Below are 22,650 nucleotides of genomic sequence, written 5' to 3' on the forward strand. Positions count from 1 at the left end.
GATGTTTTCCTGTCAGATGTTGACTGATGTTGGGAATGGAAATAAAGCCAAACAATCCACAACCACTTCCCTTAAGTTCTCCCAGAGTACATTCTGTACTACTCTTTTGTCTTGGTGTGTGGGTGTGTGTATGTGTACATACTCACCTGCAAGTCAGTTTTTGACTTCTGGCAACTGCCTGGTTTAGTCATTGCAGTTTTGCAAGATTTATTGGAAGTGCCTTGAAGTTGCCTGCTTCCTAGGGGTGAGAGAAGGCTAAAGTCACCCAACTGCTTATTGCCTAGGGTGCAGCTACAACTCATGATCTACCAGCTTCTAGGCTGGTTCCTTAATCACTATACCAGACTGGCTCTTATTACTGCAATGACCTCAGCAATGAAGGTCACTTCAAAGAAAGAAGGGAAAAAAATTAACACAGCCACGAGGAAGAGCCCAGTGAGACAAATCTTCCATCCTTGTTTGGACAGGAGGCAAAGAAGAGGCCAGACAAATGTCTGGATGTCAACTCAGACCATGACAATTTTGACTTTTTCCAGTAGGGATTATCTTTAGCAAAATCTCTCAATAGTTTAATTGTCCCACACCATTTGTTGGAATCAGAAATAATATCATCCAATACCATCATGACAAACACAAAATAGTTCCTCAACCTTCATTTGCTGCATGTATTGTGTGCCTGCAGTTAAACTGGTATTCAACCTGTTTTGTGATAATTCAGATTGCACTCCTCCTGCATTACAAATGGCCTTTCCCCACCTGCACTAATCACTGTGCAAACATGTCCTGGCAAGCTCTCTTTTCTATTGTTTTCAATTCCTTCACACTCTGAGACAGACACATTTAAGTAGTCCTTAGCTATGTTAAGAGAATATATTCCCTTTCTTCTAATATTCTCTACCTAGAAAGTATATAAAATCTTTTGGGCTATATCACCTATTGCCCTGGAAGTAAGTCAGGTAAATGCAATGATTTGAAACAAGCAGGGCTTGTTAATCCTTAATAAGGATTAACAAGGAAGATGCCCAATGCCATTCAGGTGTACTGTACATTTCTGATGACTGAGGAGTAGGTGGAACTCTCTCAGAATCAGAGATTTCATCAAGAGTGCTCAAAATGTATGTATGAAAACTGAGGCAGGACCTTCTCTTAGTCCAGCACAGACTATAGATAGAAGTAAATTGTTTTATTGTTTATCTCTCAGCTGACCAAAGAATAGTGCTTAAGAGTCCTTAACACGCAATCAAAAGACAAAATTCATACATTCTACTTCCTCCCTCAGTGTCAATGAAGGTGGGTGGAGAGTGTAATTTATATTAGGTAATCATCCCAGAAAATGTATATTGCCAGAAAAAAGGATGTGTAAGGAAACAAATATAAATGTAAATTGAAGTATTGTGTCCCAGTTTTAATTCCCATTTAGATACATAACATATTTATTATTTCTCTTCTTGAATTATTCATATGTATACAGGAACATTCTTCTTTTATCTTTCTTAACCAGGGTTTTTTTTATGACAGAAGTTCAGAACTTCTTCTTTTTTAATGGCAATGGAGAATTGTCAGATGGCTGACTCTGTAGAATGGCTGGTTTTTCCTGTAAGCAAGGAATCTGCTAGCTGCATATCTTTGTTCACCCTGACTGAGCGTAATTTTTAAAACATTAAAATATTTTAAAAGACGATTATCTGGTTTTTCATTCAAAAAACTTACTGACTTGTCCACATTTAGGATACAACCAATTTTACAGTGCTTTCATCTAGAGCAGGGCTGTCAAATGTGTGGCCTGCGGCCCAGATGTGTCATGTGCTGGTCACGCCAACACCCGGTTAAGCAAGAGGGGGAATCCCGATATGTGAAGTGATGCTGCCATGACGACGTGAGTTTGACATCCCTGATCTAGAGCAATGTTCCCAAATCTTAGCTGTTTTAAGATGTGCAGACTTCAATTCCAAGAATATGCACTTTTACTCTCAATGCTGGCTGGGGTATTCTGAGAGTTGATGTTCACACATCTTAAAATGGCTAAGGTTGGGGAAACACTGCTCCAAAGTGTGATTTGGCAGAGAAACAGGCTGCCAAAACCTGTGCTGCTTTCACTGACAATTGCTTTTCTGTTTGAGTAATGAGATTGGCAAGTGATGCTGCCCTGTTTTAATCCCGGAGAATTTAAGTAAAATGATTGATGGCTTCCCCTGCCTTTATTTCCTCATCCACTGAGGGTTACTTGCTGCCAGAGAAAGTAACTACCAATTACAGTACTAAAGCTGTGGTGTGGCAGAGACAAGCAAATGCAGATGATTTAGCTCACCCATCAATCTACCTAGTATACAGATCATAAATAGGGGTGCAGGCTGAGGTGAAATGATCACTAACTAGTAAGCCCCATCCTTGACTAGAAATATAGTTAAGTGTCTACGGGCAGCAACAATCAGCTTTAGGCAAAATGGTGCTGCCTTCTCACCCAAGTAAGAAATTGAGAAATTAACTTGGGGTACCTCAAGGTTCTGTATTAAGCCCAGTACTCTTCAACATCTTCATGAATGATTTAGATAAGAGGATAGAGGGGATACTCATTAAATTTGCAGATGACATCAAGTTGGGAGGAGTAGCCAACACTTTAGAACCTAGATTCAAGATACAAAAGGATTTTGACAGACTTGAATATTGGGGCCTATCCAACAAAATGCAATTGTGGAGAAAAGTAAGGTCTTATTCTTAGGCAGGAAAAACCAAATTAAATAGTATAAAATAGATGGTACCTGTCTTAACAATAGTGATTGTGAGAGGGATCTTGGTGTCCTAGTGGACAATCACGTTGAGCCAGCAGCGTGCTGCAGCTACCAAAAAACCAATGTAGTCTTAGGGTTGCATCAACAGAGGGATAATATTAAGATCACATTAAGTGATAGTACCACTTTATACTGCACTAGTAACACGACACTTGGAATACTGTGTCCAGTTCTGGTCACTAGGATACAAAAAGGATGCTGAGAAGAGCAACAAAGAAGAGCAACAAAGGGGTTTGAAGGCTAAACTGTACAATGAACAGTTAGTTACAGGAATTATGTATGCCTAGTCTAATGAGAGAAAGAACGAGGGATGACATGATAGCAGTCTTCCAATACCTAAGGGACTGTCACAGAGAAGAAGGGTCTACTTATTTTCCAAAGAACCCCAGGGCAGGACAAGAAGTACTGGTGGAAAATTATTAAAGATAGATCCAATCTAGAATTAAGGAGACACATCCTGACAGTGAGAACAATAAACAGTAGAATGGCTTCCCTCCAGAAGTTTTGGGTGCTCCTTCACTGGAGGTTTTCAAAAAGAGGTGGCAATCATTTGGTATAGGGTCTCCTGCTTCAGCAGGGAGTTGGACTAGAAGTCATCCAAGATCCCTTTCCAACCCTGTTATTCTATGTTTACATATGGTCATATAAACCTTGTAGAAGTCTGTAATACACTCATTGGTGAGACAACTGGCAACAAATAACAGGCAAAACTCAGTTCTTTTTTCCCAATTTAAGATTACCTCTATAGTCCAGGACTAGTGTTATTTCAAAAGAGTTCTAAACTCATGTATAGAGGGATCTCTCAATTGGGTCAGGACAATGCTCTCTAGTAACCCAAGGATAATCTATACGGTAGCCTCTGGAGATGTTCCTTTTAGCCAACAGATTAATTAAGCCACAAAACTGTTGTAGCCCTTAGGGACTGCTTTGATCCATCTGATATAGCATCAGTGTGCTTGTATAAGTTTCTAATTTGCTTTCTGGAAATTCCAATGAAATTTAGGAATGGACCTAATTACAGGGATCTGGAGTCCTATTCTGTAGATTATAGGCCTATGTTGACTGTGCAGGAAATTGTACAAAACCTGTCTCTGGATTTGAGATTTTGATTTTACTACTACAGAGTAGTAGTAAAAGCAAGGGTCTGGGGGATTAACCCTTTTGCCAACAAGCAAATGAAATGTGCCTCTATCTTTACCATCGTATATAAGAGTAAGACTGTTTATTTCATCCAATTGGAATAATCTACTCCCATTCTCATCGCTTTGCTTTTGACTGATATAATCTGAATTTATGGGCATCATAGAAATGCATTTGCTTCCTGTTGGGTTGATAAGACTGATGAATCAAACAAATAATAGACATGTAGATGTACAATCCCTGCTGTGAGTGATTTCTCACTAGTGATTCTGAGTTGAATGCAGCCCTTGCTGTAACAAGAGAAAGCATTGCTTGAATAATAATGCTTTGCCCTGACTTCTTTGTCTTCTTCTGTGTTTTGCTGCCTGGGCAATGTTCTGTGGTACAAAAAGAACAAGATAAGGGAGCTTAATTAAGGCCCCGAAGATAAGACAATATAAGAAAGTGTTAAAATGGGACTGCCAGGGCTTTCACATGATACTGTCAATAATTAATGCAGACAAATCTGTGGGAATTTTTTTTTTACCTTCCTCCCCATCCCTTACTGGTACTGACATTGGAAAACGAAGCATCATTTTATTAGATGATGGCAGAAGAAAGAAAAAAGGTAGAAAGTAGCAGTACTAGACTGATCTATTCCTGCTCCCCCATTCTGAAATATAAAGAGCAGGTGCAATAGCAAAAAATATGCCCAAATTTGCCCTAACAGCTGAGCACTAATCTCTGCATCAGTTATCAAGTTTGTAAATGGTCCTTGCCGATATAACTTTACTGCAAGATTTTAAGAGCAGTGATTAGTAGATTCCTCTGGCTTTATTTCCCTTCCCATTCAGGTCATTTGCTGGTCATCAGTCACTGTCCTTAAAGGATAATGAAGGGTGCTTGGGCAACTGGCAGGGACAGAGGCTTCAGCTATCTTTCAGATAGGCTGAGTGATAAATTGCCATGGGAATATACTTGATGTTGGTAACGTGTCTTTCTGGCCTTTCCTGAACATGCAACTACAAACATTCTGCAAGACTGGTAGATCTGTGTTTAAAAAGGGCCCAGCTGACTGGGTGGTGTGTGGAGAAAAGGTGCAGTGGTAAGGAGCTCAAACAGTGCATCAAGAAAACATCATTCCACTTAATCCTGCGCTGCCGTTCACCTGGTAGCCTGGTTATTTTAAGACTTTGTTTTGGCCTTCATTTCACCCAGACTACAAATGGAGTGGGAAGCAGTTTTGTCACATTCACCTTAGCTCCTAAATATTATACACTTTTTTAAATTAATGCATTTAACATTTCTGAATCTTATATGTATCGTCCCAGCAAGCAAGTGTGGAATAATTCCATTAAATATTTACCAACGGATATTTCCCAATTCAATTTGTTGCATAAGATTATCTTTGTCATTTAAAATTTTGTCAGTTATAATAAGTATTTCAGAAATAGGTTGTAAGTCTTGCAAATCTGGGATATTTTCTTTAGCTAGGGATTCATGCTTGGACCTCTACTGAATTTGAACTCACATTAATTTTCAGTCAAGATTTCTTAACATGTTTTCATTTACATATAGTGGGGACTACAAGTCCTAGAATTTCTTGCCAGCTTGGAGAATGAAATCATGCAAAAGTGTTTTCAGGTCAATACGGCTATAATACCACCTCTGCCCCAGTCTATCTCATACAGTTGTTAGTAATGATATTATGCTGTTACCTTCTGCCATTCTGTTTCACAGGGAATGTCTTACTTGCATTCAAGCAAAACAGAGGTCCATGGGCGCCTGAAATCCACAAATGGTGTTGTTGATAAAGCGCATGGTTGTGAAAATCACTGATTTTGGCTGCAATTCTATTCTGCTCTCTAAAAAAGGTACTTAAGGGATATGGAAAAAAAACATTTACTCTCTTTAAAAAAAGCCCATGGCTTGGGAATGGGAACATAGGAAATGCTTCATACTGAATCAAATCATTGGTCCATCTAATTCACTAATACTGACACAAACTGGCAGTTAATTTGCACAAAGGGCTTTTTCCAGCCTTGTGCAGAGATGCCAAAGCTTGTATATACTAGGACATATATACAAAGAATATATTTGGCCAAGAAATCATGGCCCCTTCATTACCACACCTTATAACAGTGAAGGCTAAACTTTTGTCATTGTGTGCTGAAAGCGCATGCAACAGCCGCCCTGTGCATGTGCCTTGCTCCCCCTCTCCCATTTTTGGCTTCCAGGTGGTGCAGGAGGCTTTCCAGGCCCAAAATGGGGCATGGGGGGAATCATGCGGCACACGGGAACTCTGTACACCCCCACCACCCATTTTGGGCCTGGAAAGCCTCCTGCACCAACCTGGAAGCCAAAATAGGGTGCAGGGGTTCTGAGTGAGGCCCCAAAATGCATCAAAGCTCCCCCCATGCATACGCCCTACCTCAAGGCACATGCACAGCAGAGACCTAAAGACCAGCTGGCCAGCGGGAAGCATGCACACATGCGTGGTGGAGCTGGGCTGGGGCAATGGCTGGCATACCTGCTAAGAGGACTCTGTGTGCCACCTGTGGCACGTGTGCCTTAGGTTTGCCATCCTGGCCTTATACAGTAGGACCAAACATATTTTATAGTACGTAATGCACTACTTTTACCTACTTTTGGGGTTTTTTCTGGCACAGAGGACAGCATGATGACTATTATATTGCTAGGAATGCTGGCCTTTGTAGTCAATCAGATCTAGATAATATAATGATGATGCAGTTGATGCCACTGAGACAGTAATGTGTTTCTTTAATGATAATATGTGATTAAATCAGGTTTTTACCACCCCTCTTTTTAAAACTTTGAGACAGCAAAGCAAAATATTTAGTGAAACATCACACACCCCCATCTTTCTTTTAATCGCATCCAGTGGTGGGTTGTAGGCGGTACGCCCTGGTACGGGCGTACTGGAGCCTGCCTGGAACAATGGGTACCGTTCCAGTACGGTGCTCTGGAGGGCCCACCCACCCTCCTTACCTGTACTTTGAAGCCTTTGGCACTTCCGCACATGTGCATGGCACGTACAGTGCTGCGTGACGCTCCGCCGAACAGCTGGAGCATCGCGGAGACTTGCGGAAGTGTCGCTGCAGGTACGATGCATGCATGAGCCATGCACCTGTATGCGCACGCTGCACGCATTTATGTGGGCAACGCCAGGCCCATTCCAACCATACCGGTTGGAATGGGATCCGGAACCCACCACTGATCGCATCCCATATGAACTCACTAATATAATAAGAGACTTGAGGGTCCATTTCTTAATTACATCCATGTATCCTTAAACTGATCTTGATAACCTTTTTCTCTTCCCATAATGTATTAGAAAAGTTATTCCTCTCAATGAGGAGGAAAGGGACTTTGCTATAAATTCACTACAAATACTAGGTAGTTAGAATGCTTTTGTCTGACAGCCAGATCTCAAGTCTCCTCTCCCTCAGGGTTGGTTCAGTGCGTTCCATGGAACGTAGGCCAACTTTGTTTCTTAAACTATCGTAATCCCTTGAGAGATCTTTGACCCATTGTAGACCCATCTGAATGATATTTCAGCAAATAAAATGACTAAGCACAATACATTAAAGATGCTCTTAACACCAACTAATGAGTATTACCTCCTATGGGACACTGAAATTGAATTTGGCCTTCACATGCTCAATATGTAGAAAATCTGTAAGGATTCTTCTGTTTTTCTTGTTACCTTCTGGAAGGAGGCTTCGTGATATCTGAAGCAGAACATCCAGAGTCAACCCCAGATTTCTTCCATATAGTATCAACCTTGTAATCTCTCAAGCTTCCTCTTTCTGATAGGTATTCAAGATGGACAGTGATTAATATTTATATGTATTTATATGCTAGGATGTAGGTATATACATATGTATGTATGTATATGGCATACCTATATGTGTGTTATGTATGTATATACTTTGGAAAGCAGGCAACAGAATTTCATTTTTAATGTGTGCCAGTTGCCCACAGGAAAAATGCCAATAATGGTTATCTTCTTCTGTTTGACAGGCTTTCATAATGGAACGCTTTCAATGGGAGTAGAAATTTTTAATCTTTTATAACCCATTTTAAAATTTTGTTAGGCACTTGAGTGCCCGTTTAAGCAGAAAGTTGGTGTAATCAAATAAATAATCAAATTATTGAACAGATTAAATATATACAACTAAATAAATAAATAAATAAATTCTTTGTACTTGACCCACTTTCGGGATCTAAGAACAGTTTTACTAGTTCTGACCAAAGACTCCTGTAGTTTAATTTTTAGGTCTCACAGTGGCTAACTAAATGTCTTGGACAAGCTATATGCAGCATCTAAGTATAACATCAGTACCTAACAACATAGACAAAATTTCCTAATGCTAGATCAATATCTCTGATATTGACTGTTGGGATGACTATCCACTGACATCTTTATATTCCACAAAAAAAATCTTTTATTATGATAAAACAATCCATAGAATTAATGGGAGCTAAACCAATATGAGAATAGATTAAATTCTGAAATGCCTGTCTGTCCACTCATATCTACAAATATGATTTCCTTCTGTAAATCAGATCTCTGGACTGCTCCTGAACACCTCCGCTGTGGTGATGAATCGCAGAAAGGTGATGTGTATAGCTATGGAATTATAGCTCAAGAGATTATTCTGCGTAAAGAGACTTTCTACACTAACCATTGTCGGAATGCTAAAGGTAAACACGGCGTATATAAGAGGTGTGACTACATGTTTACACTAAAAAAACCCCACCAGATTCCCAGCACTAGAAATAGAAAAAAGTATAACACATGCACAACACAAATAATACAGAGAGAATAAATGTTATAATAATTAACTGAAATGTAACAAAAAATAAAAGAACTACAAAAAAATTCATAGTTCATTTAGTATTAATTAATTAGAATTAATTAAATTAATTCAATCTTAAATGATTAAATTGAGACCATGTAGAAATATATTGCTTTATTATCTCATTTTTAGCACATCAAAATATACCTGAAACTAGTTGTTAATATTGGGAAGATGTTTACCTCATTTGCATAAGATTATCTTCTTTGCCAGGCCCTATGCTAAGTCAAAACGTTTTGAAATGACACTTTCTATGTTTTACAAATATTGTTCAATATCATATTTATATCTTTAACTCTTAATATTTCCCCCCAAGTGTTGCTATAATTGAAATCAAAACAAAGCTACATCTGGATAAGGTCAAATTATATCAATTAAGCTTCAGATTTCATGCATGCTAGCACAAAATATAAATTATCTCTTTTTAATATTCTTTCAGGAATCCAACAAATACAAATAATATGTCCGGATGGAATTAATTGCAGTCTTAAATCATCAGTACCTTTTCTATTTTTTAAATCCTGAAATTTCCAAGATTGGATATTTCAGTTCTTTATTTCATAGTTCATTTAGGTAATGGATATGAGCTTTTCAGCCTGCTTTCAAATATCAAATTGGATTGTTATTTTCAGTTCAAGCACCGAACCTCTTAAGGATTCTAAGCTTCCTGAGGCTGCTAAAGAATCTGGGCCACACTGTTTAGTTAGTACAGGTTTCACTTTCATATTTTGACAAACAGAGTAAATAATATTCATAGCACAGTTTTTAGAAGAACCACTAATTATCAACTAATATAAGTCAACTTCTTTGGCCTATGCAGTTAGTAAGACATCTTTCTTTGATGTGGGATCAAAACGTTAAGTCCTTACCTATTAATAGCCAAAAAAAAGTGTCTGGCAACTTTCCAAGACTGGGAATGAAGATCCCTGTTTAATATACCTGGATATTCTCCTCTAATAAGTTTCTGAAACCCCACCCCCACCCAATTTCCAATCATCGGAGCATATTGTTGGTCAGCATTGTTGAGTACATGTTTCTATGTATTCCAGCAGGAAACTCTCTGGCAAATCTTTTCCCTCCAGTTTTCTTCTGTTTCACTGGCTGCTCTTATGGTTTCTGGGTGCTGAGATTGACAGAAGAAAACACAAGAGACAGGAATACATTACCCACTTTCTTTTTGTAGTTCATTCTGGCAAACTGGTGTGGATGTATTCCCCCAAAACATGAGGAATGAGTAACACTACAAAGGCGAAGGAGCTTAATGGCTGCATTTTGCCTAAACACCCTCCGGAGCAGAGTAATTTAATATTCACAACAAGGATGATCCAATGTTTTTCATTTACATTGATCTTGATTCTCTTGAAATTTAGAATTTGAATGATACACAGTTAGGAAAAATTGAAATTTAACAATAAAATGTTTAATGTTTTGTCAGTATATTTTAACATTTTAAAACATTTTAAAAGCATGTTTGTAAGTACCAAAACTTTTTTTAAATACAGAACATTTCTTTCATACTCGTCTCCCATTTTATCCGATTGATTTTTGCTGCATATTTTACAAATGCAACATATTTACACAAGAAGATAGGGAATAAAATTATAGCTGAATAACAAGAGATTTAAAAAAGGTAAAAAAAGAAGATAAACTAGAATCAGAATGGAACTGGAAGACCCTGGAGGTCTTCTAGTCCAGCCCCCTGCTCAAGCAGGAGACCCTATACGACTTCAGACAGGTGGCTATGCAGTCTCATCTTAAAAACCTCCAGTGATGAAGCATCTACATAGCCATCCAACTCACATATAGGGAAAATTTCTGGTTCCAAAGGAATTTACTAGAGGTGCCACTTTCTTCTGCAAACCAAGGCATACTATTTTAAATGTCAAATAACTTTTTAAAGGAAATCTATAATTGGGACTTCTACGTTTAGCTTTTACTTTAGCACATCTGGAGAAAGTTACTTTACTGCAGTGGTGGGTTGCTCTTACTGTTGCTACTGGTACACTGATTGTGGTCTGTCCATGCATGAGCCTGACATACGCTGTGCACACACCTGACGTGTGCTGTGCACGCATGCACAAGCCACCGCCCCTGCAACACCCAGCTGCTTGTCAGGGGCGTGCAGACTCTGCACGCTATGCCCGTGCGCAGTGTGCCTTTTGCCATAAATACAGCTATAGAGCATGGGCGGGCAGGTGGGCCAAATGAGCCACGGTACCAGTACGTTCCCAGTTGCTCCAGGCCGTTACCGGTATGGCCGTACCGATCAGGACCGGCAGCAACCCACCACTGGTTTACTGCCAACATCATGCTGTTTCCTTATTGCTGTATATACTGCATGTAGTAACAATATGCATCAATTGCTCTTGATTCCTCTGTTTACCCTAGAAGGAATTTTATTCTGGCATACTTCACAAACAGAAAAATCACAGTCTATAGGGTTTTTTTAAATCAAAGAATGAGCAGGTTATTCAGAGCTAGGTTTGAGACTACCTTTATTTATAAAATATTTCCTTGATGGTTTCTGTTTACCAACAACACTTCTGTTCTCATGCTCTTGCTCCTTTGTGTATCCTCCAAATATATTAGATTTCAAATTTTATTATTTCCAAAGAGGAGGAGTTTAATGGGAGTTTCCCCAGATTGGGCAAGCATATCCATTGTCTTTTTATGTTATTATTGCATATTTTCTCTCCCGCTACAGAAAAACTTTATAGAGTAGAAAGCAGCAAAGAAGAAAGACCATTCCGGCCAGATCTTTTATTGGAGACAGAAGGAGAGCGAGAGCGAGAGCAAGATGTACGTTCTAACTGAAACAAGAATTTTTGATAGAGTGAAGTATATGCATGTCAGCTGAAATTAGGAAATTTGACATACAGTGTTGTGGGTTAGGGTTAGGGTTTTACTAACCATGGAGAGCTGCAAAAAGTAATTAACTTTCTCCAACTGTAATTCTTCTCTTAGTTGATTACCACTGTTAGAATGTAGGGTTAGGCAAATTACTACACAGCAGCTGGAGTTTAAAGTGCAAAAAGGAGCAATTAAAATGATGTCTTATACACCTCAACAGACATGAAAGCAAGCCCTTATATTTTTCTTGCCATATTTATTCTAACAACTGATTTTTAACCTTGGTGCTTCACTGGAAAAACAGGCCTGGTAATAATTTCCTTTGGGGAGGTAAGAACAACTGGGATAGTTATGCTACCAGATCTGGGCTACAAAACCTGAAAGACCATTAAATGGCATCACAAGTGTTTTTTTTTCTAATTCTGCAGCTCGTATCTGTAATCCTGTTCATTTACTTATTTATTCATTCCATTATATTTTTTTTTCCTGTTCATATATTCACTCTATATCAGGGGGTGTCAACTCAATTTCATTGAGGGCCACATCAGGGTTGTGTTTGACCTTGGGGACCAGGGTGGGCGTGGCCAGCTCGATGTCACTCATGTCAGGGGTGCCTGTGGTGACCCAAGCACACTGCCAGCGAAAACAGGCTCCCGAGCTCCATTTTTGGCTGCCATAGCATCCTGCGATCCTCTGCCAGTGAAAATGGAACTCTCTGTTTTCACTGGCAGAGAGGGTTGCAGGAAGCTGTGGCAGCCAAAAATGGAGCTCGGGAGCCTGTTTTCACTGGCAGAAGCACTGCGGGCCAGTCCTTCACTGTTTCCAGAGCAGTCCCGTGGGCCAGATCTAAGTATCCCATGGTCCGGATCTGGCCCCGGGGCCCTGAGTTAGACACCCCTGCTCTATATGCACACTTAAGGAATGACAGCAAAACAAAATGCAATAATAAAATCAGGGTCATTTAAACAATCAACAGTTAAAAGCCTAGCAGATGAGATGTGTTTTGCTATTTTTTAAAATATTGTGCAGTCTTGTAAGAGATGTGGCTACCCCCTGGTTCCTGCCAGTTCTAACCTCTTCTATAGAAGAGGTTCCACAAATCTACCATGCTGTTTAGAACCGGTTCCAGCTCTCTCCCCCCGCCTGTCCGCACCACGCTTGCCCTGCCCACTGCTCACTGATTGGCTGGCTCACCAATCGCCCTGCCCGCCTCTAAGAGTCCTATCTAAACCTTAAAGTCTTAAAACTGTCAAGTTTGGACATCCCTGGGGGTTTTTTTCTAAAGGGTTAGGGGTGCAAGAGTCTTGTAACTTGACAGCTTTAAGACTTGCACACTTCAATGCCAGAGTTCCTGAGTCAACATGACTGGAGGAGGAATTCTGGGAGTTGAAGTCCACAAGTGTTAAAGCTGTCAAGTTTGAACACCCTTGGGGTTTTTTCTAAAGGGTTAGGGGTGCAAGGGTCTTGTAACTTGACAGCTTTAAGACTTGCGTGCTTCAAATGCTAGAGTTTCTGAGTCAACATTTTGGCTGCTAAGCAAGAGCGTTGTTAAGTGAGTTTCATCACATTTTACAAGTTGACCACGCCTACCCAGTCACATGGCTGGCAAACCACTCCCACTCAATAACATGGCTGGCAAGCCACTCCCACAAGGCAGGCCACACCTACAGAAGAGGTTCTAAAAAAATTTGAAACCCACTACTGGGCTACCCAATTGGAAGGTCAGATCTCCATGGTGTTTCTTTCGTGAGCTTCTGTTTCCTGCAAACGATGAAACAGAGGCTCATGAAAGAAAAAGATCTTACCTCGTGCTGCGCTGCCAGTGTTGGGATGCCCCACTGGCCAGCTGGTCTTCGGGTCTCTGCTGTGCATGCATGCATGTCTGTGCACATGTCCGTGCATATGCATTTTCATGCATGTCTGTGCATGCATGCATTCACGTATGTGTGTGCACCTTTCCATTTGGGCATATGTACACACGCACAGTTTGGGCACTCGGTGTCTAAAAGATTCACCATCATTGCTCTCGTGTCTTAAGATCCAGGAGGAAAGGCAGGCTATGATAAAATAAATTACCATAACTGCTTACTAGTTATTCAGTTTGCAAAGAAAAAGAGTTGGAACTTGAGGAAGTGGTTAATATTTGACACAATAGTTGTGTGCCAGGGAAGGGGAAATGAGTAAACCTTGCCTGAAGGGAAGATGCCATTTTGATATCTTATCATAAAACCCAAAATAGATTAACTAACCTTGGTTTGGATTATGCATTGCCAGATATATTGTCTAGTGAAAAGCTGCTGGGAAGAAGATCCAGAAAAGAGGCCAGATTTTAAGAAAATTGAAACTACTCTAGGTAGGATATTTAGGTAAGAAACTATTACATTAAAGCAAGGTTTTATATAGTAATATGGCAAAATGTACAGGACATGGGCAAAAGTAAATGATAATGTATTTAAAAAGTGTCCATGTATGAAAAGAAAACATGTAGAAGTGAATAAAGGGAAGAGAAATCAAGTAAAATAACACGATTATTTACTGTAAAGGTTAGTGATACAAAAATGCTGTTGGATCATATACTTGTAGGTTGCTCCAGCCAGGTTCTTTTCTTCTCTCTGTCTCTGTCTCTTTTACTCATTCTCTGCAGGTAGCTCACAACCTGCGAACATAATTGGGACTGGAATTTCAGTTGTAAATCATGATGGTCAGAACTCAAGGCACCAATCAGCTTATTGTGATTTCACCCGGTGGCCTCATGTAAATATTAATAGGCGAAAAGAGAGAACACTTAAATCCTGCAGTGTCTCACATAGTAGGCAGGCCCTCTTCTTCCCCAATAATTACTGATTAGAATCAATCCCTCCCTGATTATTCTCTCATTCATATGTTCTCTCTCTCTCTCTCTCTCTCTCTCTCTCTCTCTCTTCTTTCTCTCTCTCTCTCTAAGATATCTAGTGTAGCATTTTAAACCCTTAAATACTAATATTCTTACTTCTTTTTCTTTTAAGACTTATCCACAACTTTTAAAACCATTTCTAGCATGTCATTTTATATCTATTTATAACTATTATTCGGAGGGAGACAATTGGTGGATGTTCCTTTTGATTGTTTAACATTAAAGATTAGATTAATTTCCACAAGTTCTATTTGCTGTTTTCTTGAAAAATATCATTTTTGTTCTTACAATATTCCTAGCAACTACCACAACCAAAACAATGAGAGCTATATGGACACATTGATCCGACGCCTGCAGTTGTATTCGCGAAACCTGGAGCATTTAGTAGAAGAGAGAACCAAGCTGTACAAAGCAGAACGAGATAGAGCTGACAAACTAAATTTCATGCTTCTCCCACGGTGAGTCTTGTCCACCAGGGAATAGTACCTGCAGTATCAACAGAATTCTGCTGATTGAATAATTGTACGCAGATTTATATGTTTCTTTATTTTATTTATTTATTTAGTTTGTCAAACATGAAAAAGATAACAGGTATAAGTATAAACATAAATATGAACACAGTAAATGGGTACGAATAAATGGAGACAGTAGGACAGGTACAGTAGGCATGCTGGTGCGCTTCTGTACACCCTTTACAGACCTCTTAGGAATGGGGTGAGGTCGACAGTAGACAGTCTTAGGTTAAAGTAGTCATTGACAGGTAGGATAGTGTAGCAGATAATTTTGTGTACTATAGTATGTCCAAATACTTAAGGATAAGCTTTAAAATCTATGTTAAATATATTTGTCTTTTCAAAAACTTGTGCAATATTGAACAGCATAAGAGATTTATCTTGTTGTGTCTGGATAGCATGCAAAAATTTCTTCTGCTTCCATGCAAATTCTAGTCCTCTTCAAGAGATACGCAGATACCATTTTCAAAGATCATTCTTCTACAAATAGATACAGTGTTTTCCCCAAAATAAGACAGGGTCTTATTTTCTTTTTACTCACAAAATATGGCTTGGGCCTTATTATGAGGGGAGGGTTGATTGTTTTGGTGTTGCTGGGCAGCTGCTCTCTTCCAAGCAGGCTCCCAAAGAGCCGGGCACAGCATCATGGGCGAATAGCTGTGTTGCGCTGTCGCAGCAGCGCAACACAAAAGCCATGAAGTGACCACGCTCATGAGCAGCCATCCGGCAACCCCCCTTTCCAGACGTGCAGAGTGCCTTTCACTGGCATTTTGAAGGCGCCAAGCCGTGGGACCCGGGTAGCGGCGAACAGGCACTCACACGGCTTGGCAATATCCCTAGGTCAGTGAATGGCGCAGTGAAAGCCTTCTACAAGATATGCACAGCCATTTTGGTGAAGGGGGCGGGGTTTTGGGAGGCTGTATTCAGTGTATAAGATGCACCCAAATTTTCAGCCTCTTTTTTGAGGAAAAAAGTGCGTCTTACACTCCGAAAAATACGGTAATCATATCTCAACAAATTATTTATTTTATTTATTAATCACATTTTTATAGCTGCCTTCTCTTTCAAGGCGATTCAACAAGAGATAAAAGCTGTGACTATCATGCCAGAATTATGTTTGAAATTAATAAGCCTCGCCCTCTTCTCCCCCCCCCTCCCCGCAGGCCTGTGGTAAAATCTTTGAAGGAGACTGGACTTGTGGAGCCAGAATTATTTGAAGAAGTCACCATCTACTTCAGTGACATTGTGGGCTTTACAACCATATGTAAATACAGCACACCTATGGAAGTGGTAGACATGCTGAATGACATCTACAAGAACTTTGACCACATTCTTGATCATCATGATGTTTATAAGGTGATCCGGTTTGAGAACAAAATATAAAATATTACCTTGAGATGAAACAAAAGTAGTGGGGGCAACAGTGCACTAAAAAAGGCAAGAATTATTTTTATCTGTGGCCTTCCCAATTAAAAGGTTTTTCCAAAGTAATACAAAGGAGATACTTTTCTTAAAATTTAAAAATCCATACTCTCATGAAGTTTCACTCTAACAAGTTTCTTCAATCTGGAGTCCTCTAAAAGTGCTCGATTCCTGTGTACGTTTTCCCTAAGCAGATATATCTTGTGATTTTTTTCTCATGTTTCAACAGGTGGAGACTATTGGAGATGCATATATGGTAGTAAGTGGTTTACCAAACAGAAATGGTAACCGTCATGCAGTGGACATTTCCATGATGGCCCTGGATATACTCAGTTTCATGGGGTCATTTGAATTACAACATCTTCCTGGCCTTCCTGTATGGATTCGAATAGGAATTCATTCTGGTATGAGGATTCTATCAAACATTTGATCAAAACAAACAAAGCAAGCAACGATGTTTAATATCATGTTTACGTTTTCCTAAAGTAATAGTGGAAATTATTATAATAATTTAGAAATTATTATAAATTATAATAGTATTATATATTTATCAGGATTTAAAATATTACCTTTAAGGAAATTATCAGTGATGACCAATTATTCAAAAAAGAATATAGTGAATATTATAAAGATAATATCAAGCATAAATAGCTTCCTAATATTATTGATCAATATTTCCTTGTAATTTGTATTTTGTATACACTTGTATACAAAATTCAGAATTTCTGTACTGTTCATGAAAACTGCCCTCAAGAAAGCATTATTAATGAATTATGTTTTAATTAAGCCACCACAGACATTCCGCTCTAAATTCCTCTTCCTCAATATTGTGTAGTTGTTGTTTAGTGCTTTTTATGACATAGATTTGTATTTCTCCCCCTTTAATTTTTTCTAGAAATTCTCTTGTTTTTTGTACCGAATTCAATCTAAACTTCTGTTGTTTAAAAGTAAAGATCCACTTGGTCCTATCAAAATGGTATCTTTTTTCTGTTTAAACTTTTCAGGAAAAAAACTCTTTTATCTTGCTCATTATCTTGATCAAAATTTCTTTAAGTACAATTGCATCTACATTGTTAATCTTCAGTCTGATCTTAGAATGCTGCCTCAAAACATGGTCTTTGGTCTTCTTCCTGAAAAAGTACACAAGAATATCCCTTAATATATTTCTTAATTTTGCAAATGTATTAATCCTTTTTTCACCATGTCCATTCAACAATTCATGTGTGGTCTTTAATTCATGTGCTGTCTTTTGTTCGACATATTCCTTACATTTCTGTTTTTCAGAATTTAATCAGTTGCACCCAACAGTAAAATTTTCTATCTTCTCCTTATTCCAGCCCATCCACTCTTCCTTCAGATATTTTTTTTATAGTGTTTGACCAAATATGTCTTGGATTTCAGTGCAATATTTTTCAGACTGATATACCTCATTATATTATATAATCTCTTGCACAGTCACTACAAATCACTCATATTCTCAATTATCAGCATGATATCATCCGTGAACAAAGCCACATCCACATTTGTGTATGCAAATCTAATATCAGTATAAACATTTCTTAATTATTTACCTATACATACAGTATATTAAATAATCAAGTGACATCACATATCTTTGTTTTACATAGAATAAATTTTCACAGTCAAACAATTCCTAATAATCTACTAAAAAATTAAATAAGCAAGCAAGCAAAGAAACAAACAAACAATAACGGAATAAAGTATTTGTTAATTTTTGCTCAATGCCAGGATATTTCAATCAGCATTCTGCTGAGTATCTTCCCAAGCACATTTATCAAACCAGCGCACCTGAGATTTTCATTCACTCTTGTTGCCTTTTCCTTTATATGAGGGAACAGTGACAACATTCTTCAGTTATCAGGCAGAGATGGAATTTTCACACATCTTAAAAATATTGCATAGTCATTCATCTTTTATCCATCTTTTAACATTTCTCCAATTGCACGATCTATATATGGAGGGAGAGAAAGTATTCTTTACCAATGCTCTCGGTTCATAAAGTGATCAAATCAATCCTGCTACATTCATTCCTTTGTGATATCTTTTCATGAACACACACTAGGAAAATAACAAATACTTTATGGTATCTTAATAACTTAATTGTAGCATAATTTTTGGTTGACGATAGTTCATTCTACTCATATGATTGGTAATTGATTTTGGCATTTTTATACTCTTAACTCATGAGAAACAGTATTAATGATGGGTGTAAACATCCATGAATAAGTACACAACTATGAGTTACAAATATTGATACACGATTGAAGGATTGTAAACAGATTAATTAGACAATATGGCGGGAGGGGTCAAACTCTAATTCATTGAGGGCTGCATCAGGGTTGTGTTTGACCTCCGGGGCCAGGGTGGGCATGGTCAGCATGATGTCATTTGTGTTGGAGGCACCTGTGGTGGCCCGAGCGCTGTGCCAGAGAAAAACGGTCTCCTGCAACCCTCTCCCAGCGAAAATGGAGCTCGGGGGGATGCATACGGCCTTCTCGAGCTCCATTTTCATTGGCAGAGGCACCACGGGTCTTGAGTTTGACACCCCTGCAATATGGACTTACCTTTTCAAAGAATTTCTATTTTATCTTGTGTTCAGGTCCGTGTGCAGCTGGTGTGGCCCTTGGGATGTAAAATGCCCCTGTTACTGCTTGTTTGGAGACACGGTGAACACAGCTTCAAGAATGGAGTCTACAGGATTACGTAAGAACAGAGTTTCTAACTGTACAATACTTTTCAGTCAACTTCAGAATTTTCATATATAAAAACACTTTATCAAGATGATAAAAAGACTTACTATCATCATAGATAGCATGTAATTTTTGTGGATTTAGATACAAGGCACTGCAACATATATAACTCTTACCTACTTGATGGAAATGTACAATACAAATGTCACCATCAAACTTAGCCATTGTCTATACATTGCAGGATGAAGGCCTCTTGGCATGTTTCTAACTAATACAGTCCTGAGCTTTCTTTTGCAATTGGGCCCTGCAAAACTTGCTGAAGTCATCGATCCATTTTGTTTTAGGTCTCTTTTTGCGGATTGCTTTTTATCAAGAGGGATTCATTTTATAGCTTCCTTGGTCCACCTGCCCTCAGTTTTTCTTGCTCTGTAACCAGCCCATTTCCATTTCAATTCTTTTACTCTCTTAATACAATACAATACAATACAATACAATACAATAGCAGAATTGGAAGGGACCTTGGAGGTCTTCTAGTCCAACCCCCTGCCTAGGCAGGAAAACATTTCAGACAAATGGCTATCCAACATCTTCCAGTGTTCCAAGACTTCCAGTGTGGGGCATTCACAATTTCTGGAGGCAAGCTGCTTCCACCTGATTAATTGTTCTAACTGTCAGGAACTTTCTCCTCAGTTCTAAGTTGCTTCTCTCCTTGATTAGTTTTCACCCATTGCTTCTTGTTCTGCCCTCAGGTGCTTTGGAGAAAAGTTTGACTCCCTCTTCTTTGTGGCAACCCCTGAGATATTGGAAGACTGTTCCTCTAGTCCTTCTTTCATTAACTAGACATACATAGTTCCTGCAAACCGTTCCTCATATGTTTTAGTCTCCAGTCCCCTAATCATCTTTGTTGCTCTTCTCTGCATTCTTTCTCTAGAGTCTCCACATCGTTTTTTTACATTGTGACGACATAAAATGGTATTAACACTTCACGTGATCTTGATTCTATCCCTCTGTTTATGTAGCCTAGAACTGTGTTGGCTTTTTTGGCAGCTGCTGCACCATGCTGGCTCATATTTAAATGGCTGTCCAGTAGGACTACAGATCCCTCTCACAGTTACTACTATTGAGGAAGGTACCACCTATACTGTACCTGTGCATTTCGTTTTTCTTGCCTAAATGTAGAACTTTACTCTTTTCACCATTCTATTTCATTTTATTAGATAGTGCCCAATGTTCAAGTTTGTCAAGATCCTTCTGTATCTTAAGCCTGTCTTCTGGAATGTTGGCTATTCCTTCCAGTTTGGTGTCATCTACAAATTTGATGAATTCCCCATTTATTCCCTATCCAAATCATTGATGAAATGTTAAAGTACTGGGCCTAGAACAGAGCCTTGGGATACTCCACTGCATACTTCCCTCCATGTAGATGCAGTTCATTGAGGACTATACATCGAGTGCGGTTGGTCAGCCAGTTACAAATCCATCTGGTGGTGATGCTGTCCAACCCAACATTTTTCTACTTATCTAGTAGTAGGTTATGGTCTACCTTACTATAGAATGCAATAAGATTAGTCTGGCATGATCTGTTTTTGACAAGGCCATGTTGGCTTTTGGCTATTACTTGTTTACTTCTAGGTATTCGCTAATTCGTTGCTTGATTATCTTTTCCAGAATCTTTCCTGGTATTGAAGTCAGGCTGATAGGTCTATAGTTTCCTGGATCTATCGTTTTCCTTTTTTGAAGATGGGAACCACATCAGCTCTTTTCCAGTCCTCTGGCAGTTCCCCGGTGCTCCAGGATCTCTGAGTGGTTCAGTGGTTCTGAGATCTAATCTGCCAGTTCCTTCAGAACCCTGGAGTGTCCGGTCCTGTGATTTGAACTTGTCTAGGGTAGACAGGTGCTCACTTACCATTTTCTTCCTATTTCAATTTGTGTTCCTAATCTGATTTTTGTGGTGGTGTTTTGATAGGTTGGACTGTTTAATCCCTTTGTATAAAGACAGATGCAAAAAATGAGTTAAATAGTTCTGCTTTTTCCCTGTTGCTTGTCACCTTCTTGCCACTTTCTCCCAAGCAATGGACCAATTGTTTCCTTAACCCTTTTCTTGTTTTTAACCATGTTGGAGATGTTAAATATGTTTAACATGGTTTTTTTTTGTTATTTTTTACTTTTGTGGCAAGCCTTTCTTCATTGTGAGCCTTAGCTTTCTCACTTCAATCTTTACATGCTCGGGCTATTTGCTGATATTCTGCCTTAGCTATGTCCCCCTCTTTCCACTTTTATGCTTAACTTTTTTGTCTTTCAATTTGTCAGAGAGTTCTTTATGCAGCCATGCTGGTTCTTTTGGGAGCTGTTTTTCCCCCCCTCATTGGTATTGTGCTAGACTGAGTTTTGTAATCTCATTTTTCAAAATTTCCCAGCTTCTTGAGTTGTTTTCCCCCCCTTGAGGATTTTCATCCATGGAATTCTTCCCAACCCAATGTCTCTCTAAGTTTATTGAAAATAGCTCTCTTAAACCCAAGACTCTAGTTTGACTTGGTTCTACTACTTGTGTTTGATAATATTTGAATCCAATATTGCATGGTCACTGCCCCCAGGGTTTCTATAGCTTCAACACTTCTATCATTCTCTCTGTTAGTGAGAATTAAGTCTAATATGGCGATTCCCCTTGTCCCTTCTCTACTTTTTGGGAAACAAAGTTGTCTGCTAGGTTCGTTAGGAACCTGTTGGACCTTCCACTTGGTGCAGAGTTTGTTTTCCCAGTTGATGTCGGGGTAGTTAAAATCCCCCATTACTATTGTGGTGTGCTTCCTACATACCTTAGTTAGCTGACTAGCAAAAGTTCATCTACTTCCTCTGCTTGGTGGGTGGCCTGTAGTATAGACCTATGGCAATATCGTTCCCCCAACCTTTAATATTGACCCAATGCATTCAAGATAGTTTTCATCATAGTTGTGCTCTATTTCTGTAGAGATGTAGTTATTTCTTATATATAGTGCAACTCCACCCCCTCTTTTATTGGTCTACTTCTTTTAAATAATTTAAATCCTTCTAGCTGTATGTTCCATTTGTGAGTTTCATCCACCAAGTTTCTGTAATGGTTACAATATCGTATCTGCCCTCATTTATTTGAATTTCTAATTCACCCTGTTTATTCCTCATACTCGTGCATTGGTGTATAGACATTTGAGTCCATTTGATTGACCCTGTGTTTACTGTCTACATAACCTGTGTTATGCCTGACTGCCCCTATTTTCTTACTACTTGTATGATTCATGCACATGGTATGGCACTCACTATTAAATGCTTGGTTTGCTTGACAGCAGGAGTGATACTTACTCGCATAACATCTATGTTACATGCACTGATAACCCTATGAGTTTTAGATTGCTGGGGACAGAAATGTTCTATATTAATTAATTCTCTGTCCCCACTGTTCAGTTTAATGTTTATCCAGAAAATCTGTGAATTTAA

At 38.9% G+C, this 22,650-nt stretch overlaps 1 protein-coding gene across 1 annotated transcript in view; it reads left to right on the forward strand.

Moving 5' to 3' along the window:
• GUCY2C (guanylate cyclase 2C) overlaps window positions 1-22,650 on the forward strand; it is an 81,505-nt gene that overhangs the window by 51,497 nt on the left and 7,358 nt on the right. The window contains 10 exon segments of the mRNA XM_032221158.1: window positions 5,649-5,720; window positions 5,722-5,782; window positions 8,499-8,636; window positions 11,496-11,590; window positions 13,916-14,007; window positions 14,834-14,992; window positions 16,210-16,402; window positions 16,698-16,872; window positions 19,089-19,111; window positions 19,114-19,192. Coding sequence (XP_032077049.1) covers window positions 5,649-5,720; window positions 5,722-5,782; window positions 8,499-8,636; window positions 11,496-11,590; window positions 13,916-14,007; window positions 14,834-14,992; window positions 16,210-16,402; window positions 16,698-16,872; window positions 19,089-19,111; window positions 19,114-19,192 — 1,087 coding nt within the window.

The sequence above is a fragment of the Thamnophis elegans genome, chromosome 7, assembly GCF_009769535.1.
Source record: "Thamnophis elegans isolate rThaEle1 chromosome 7, rThaEle1.pri, whole genome shotgun sequence".
NCBI lineage: Eukaryota > Metazoa > Chordata > Lepidosauria > Squamata > Colubridae > Thamnophis > Thamnophis elegans.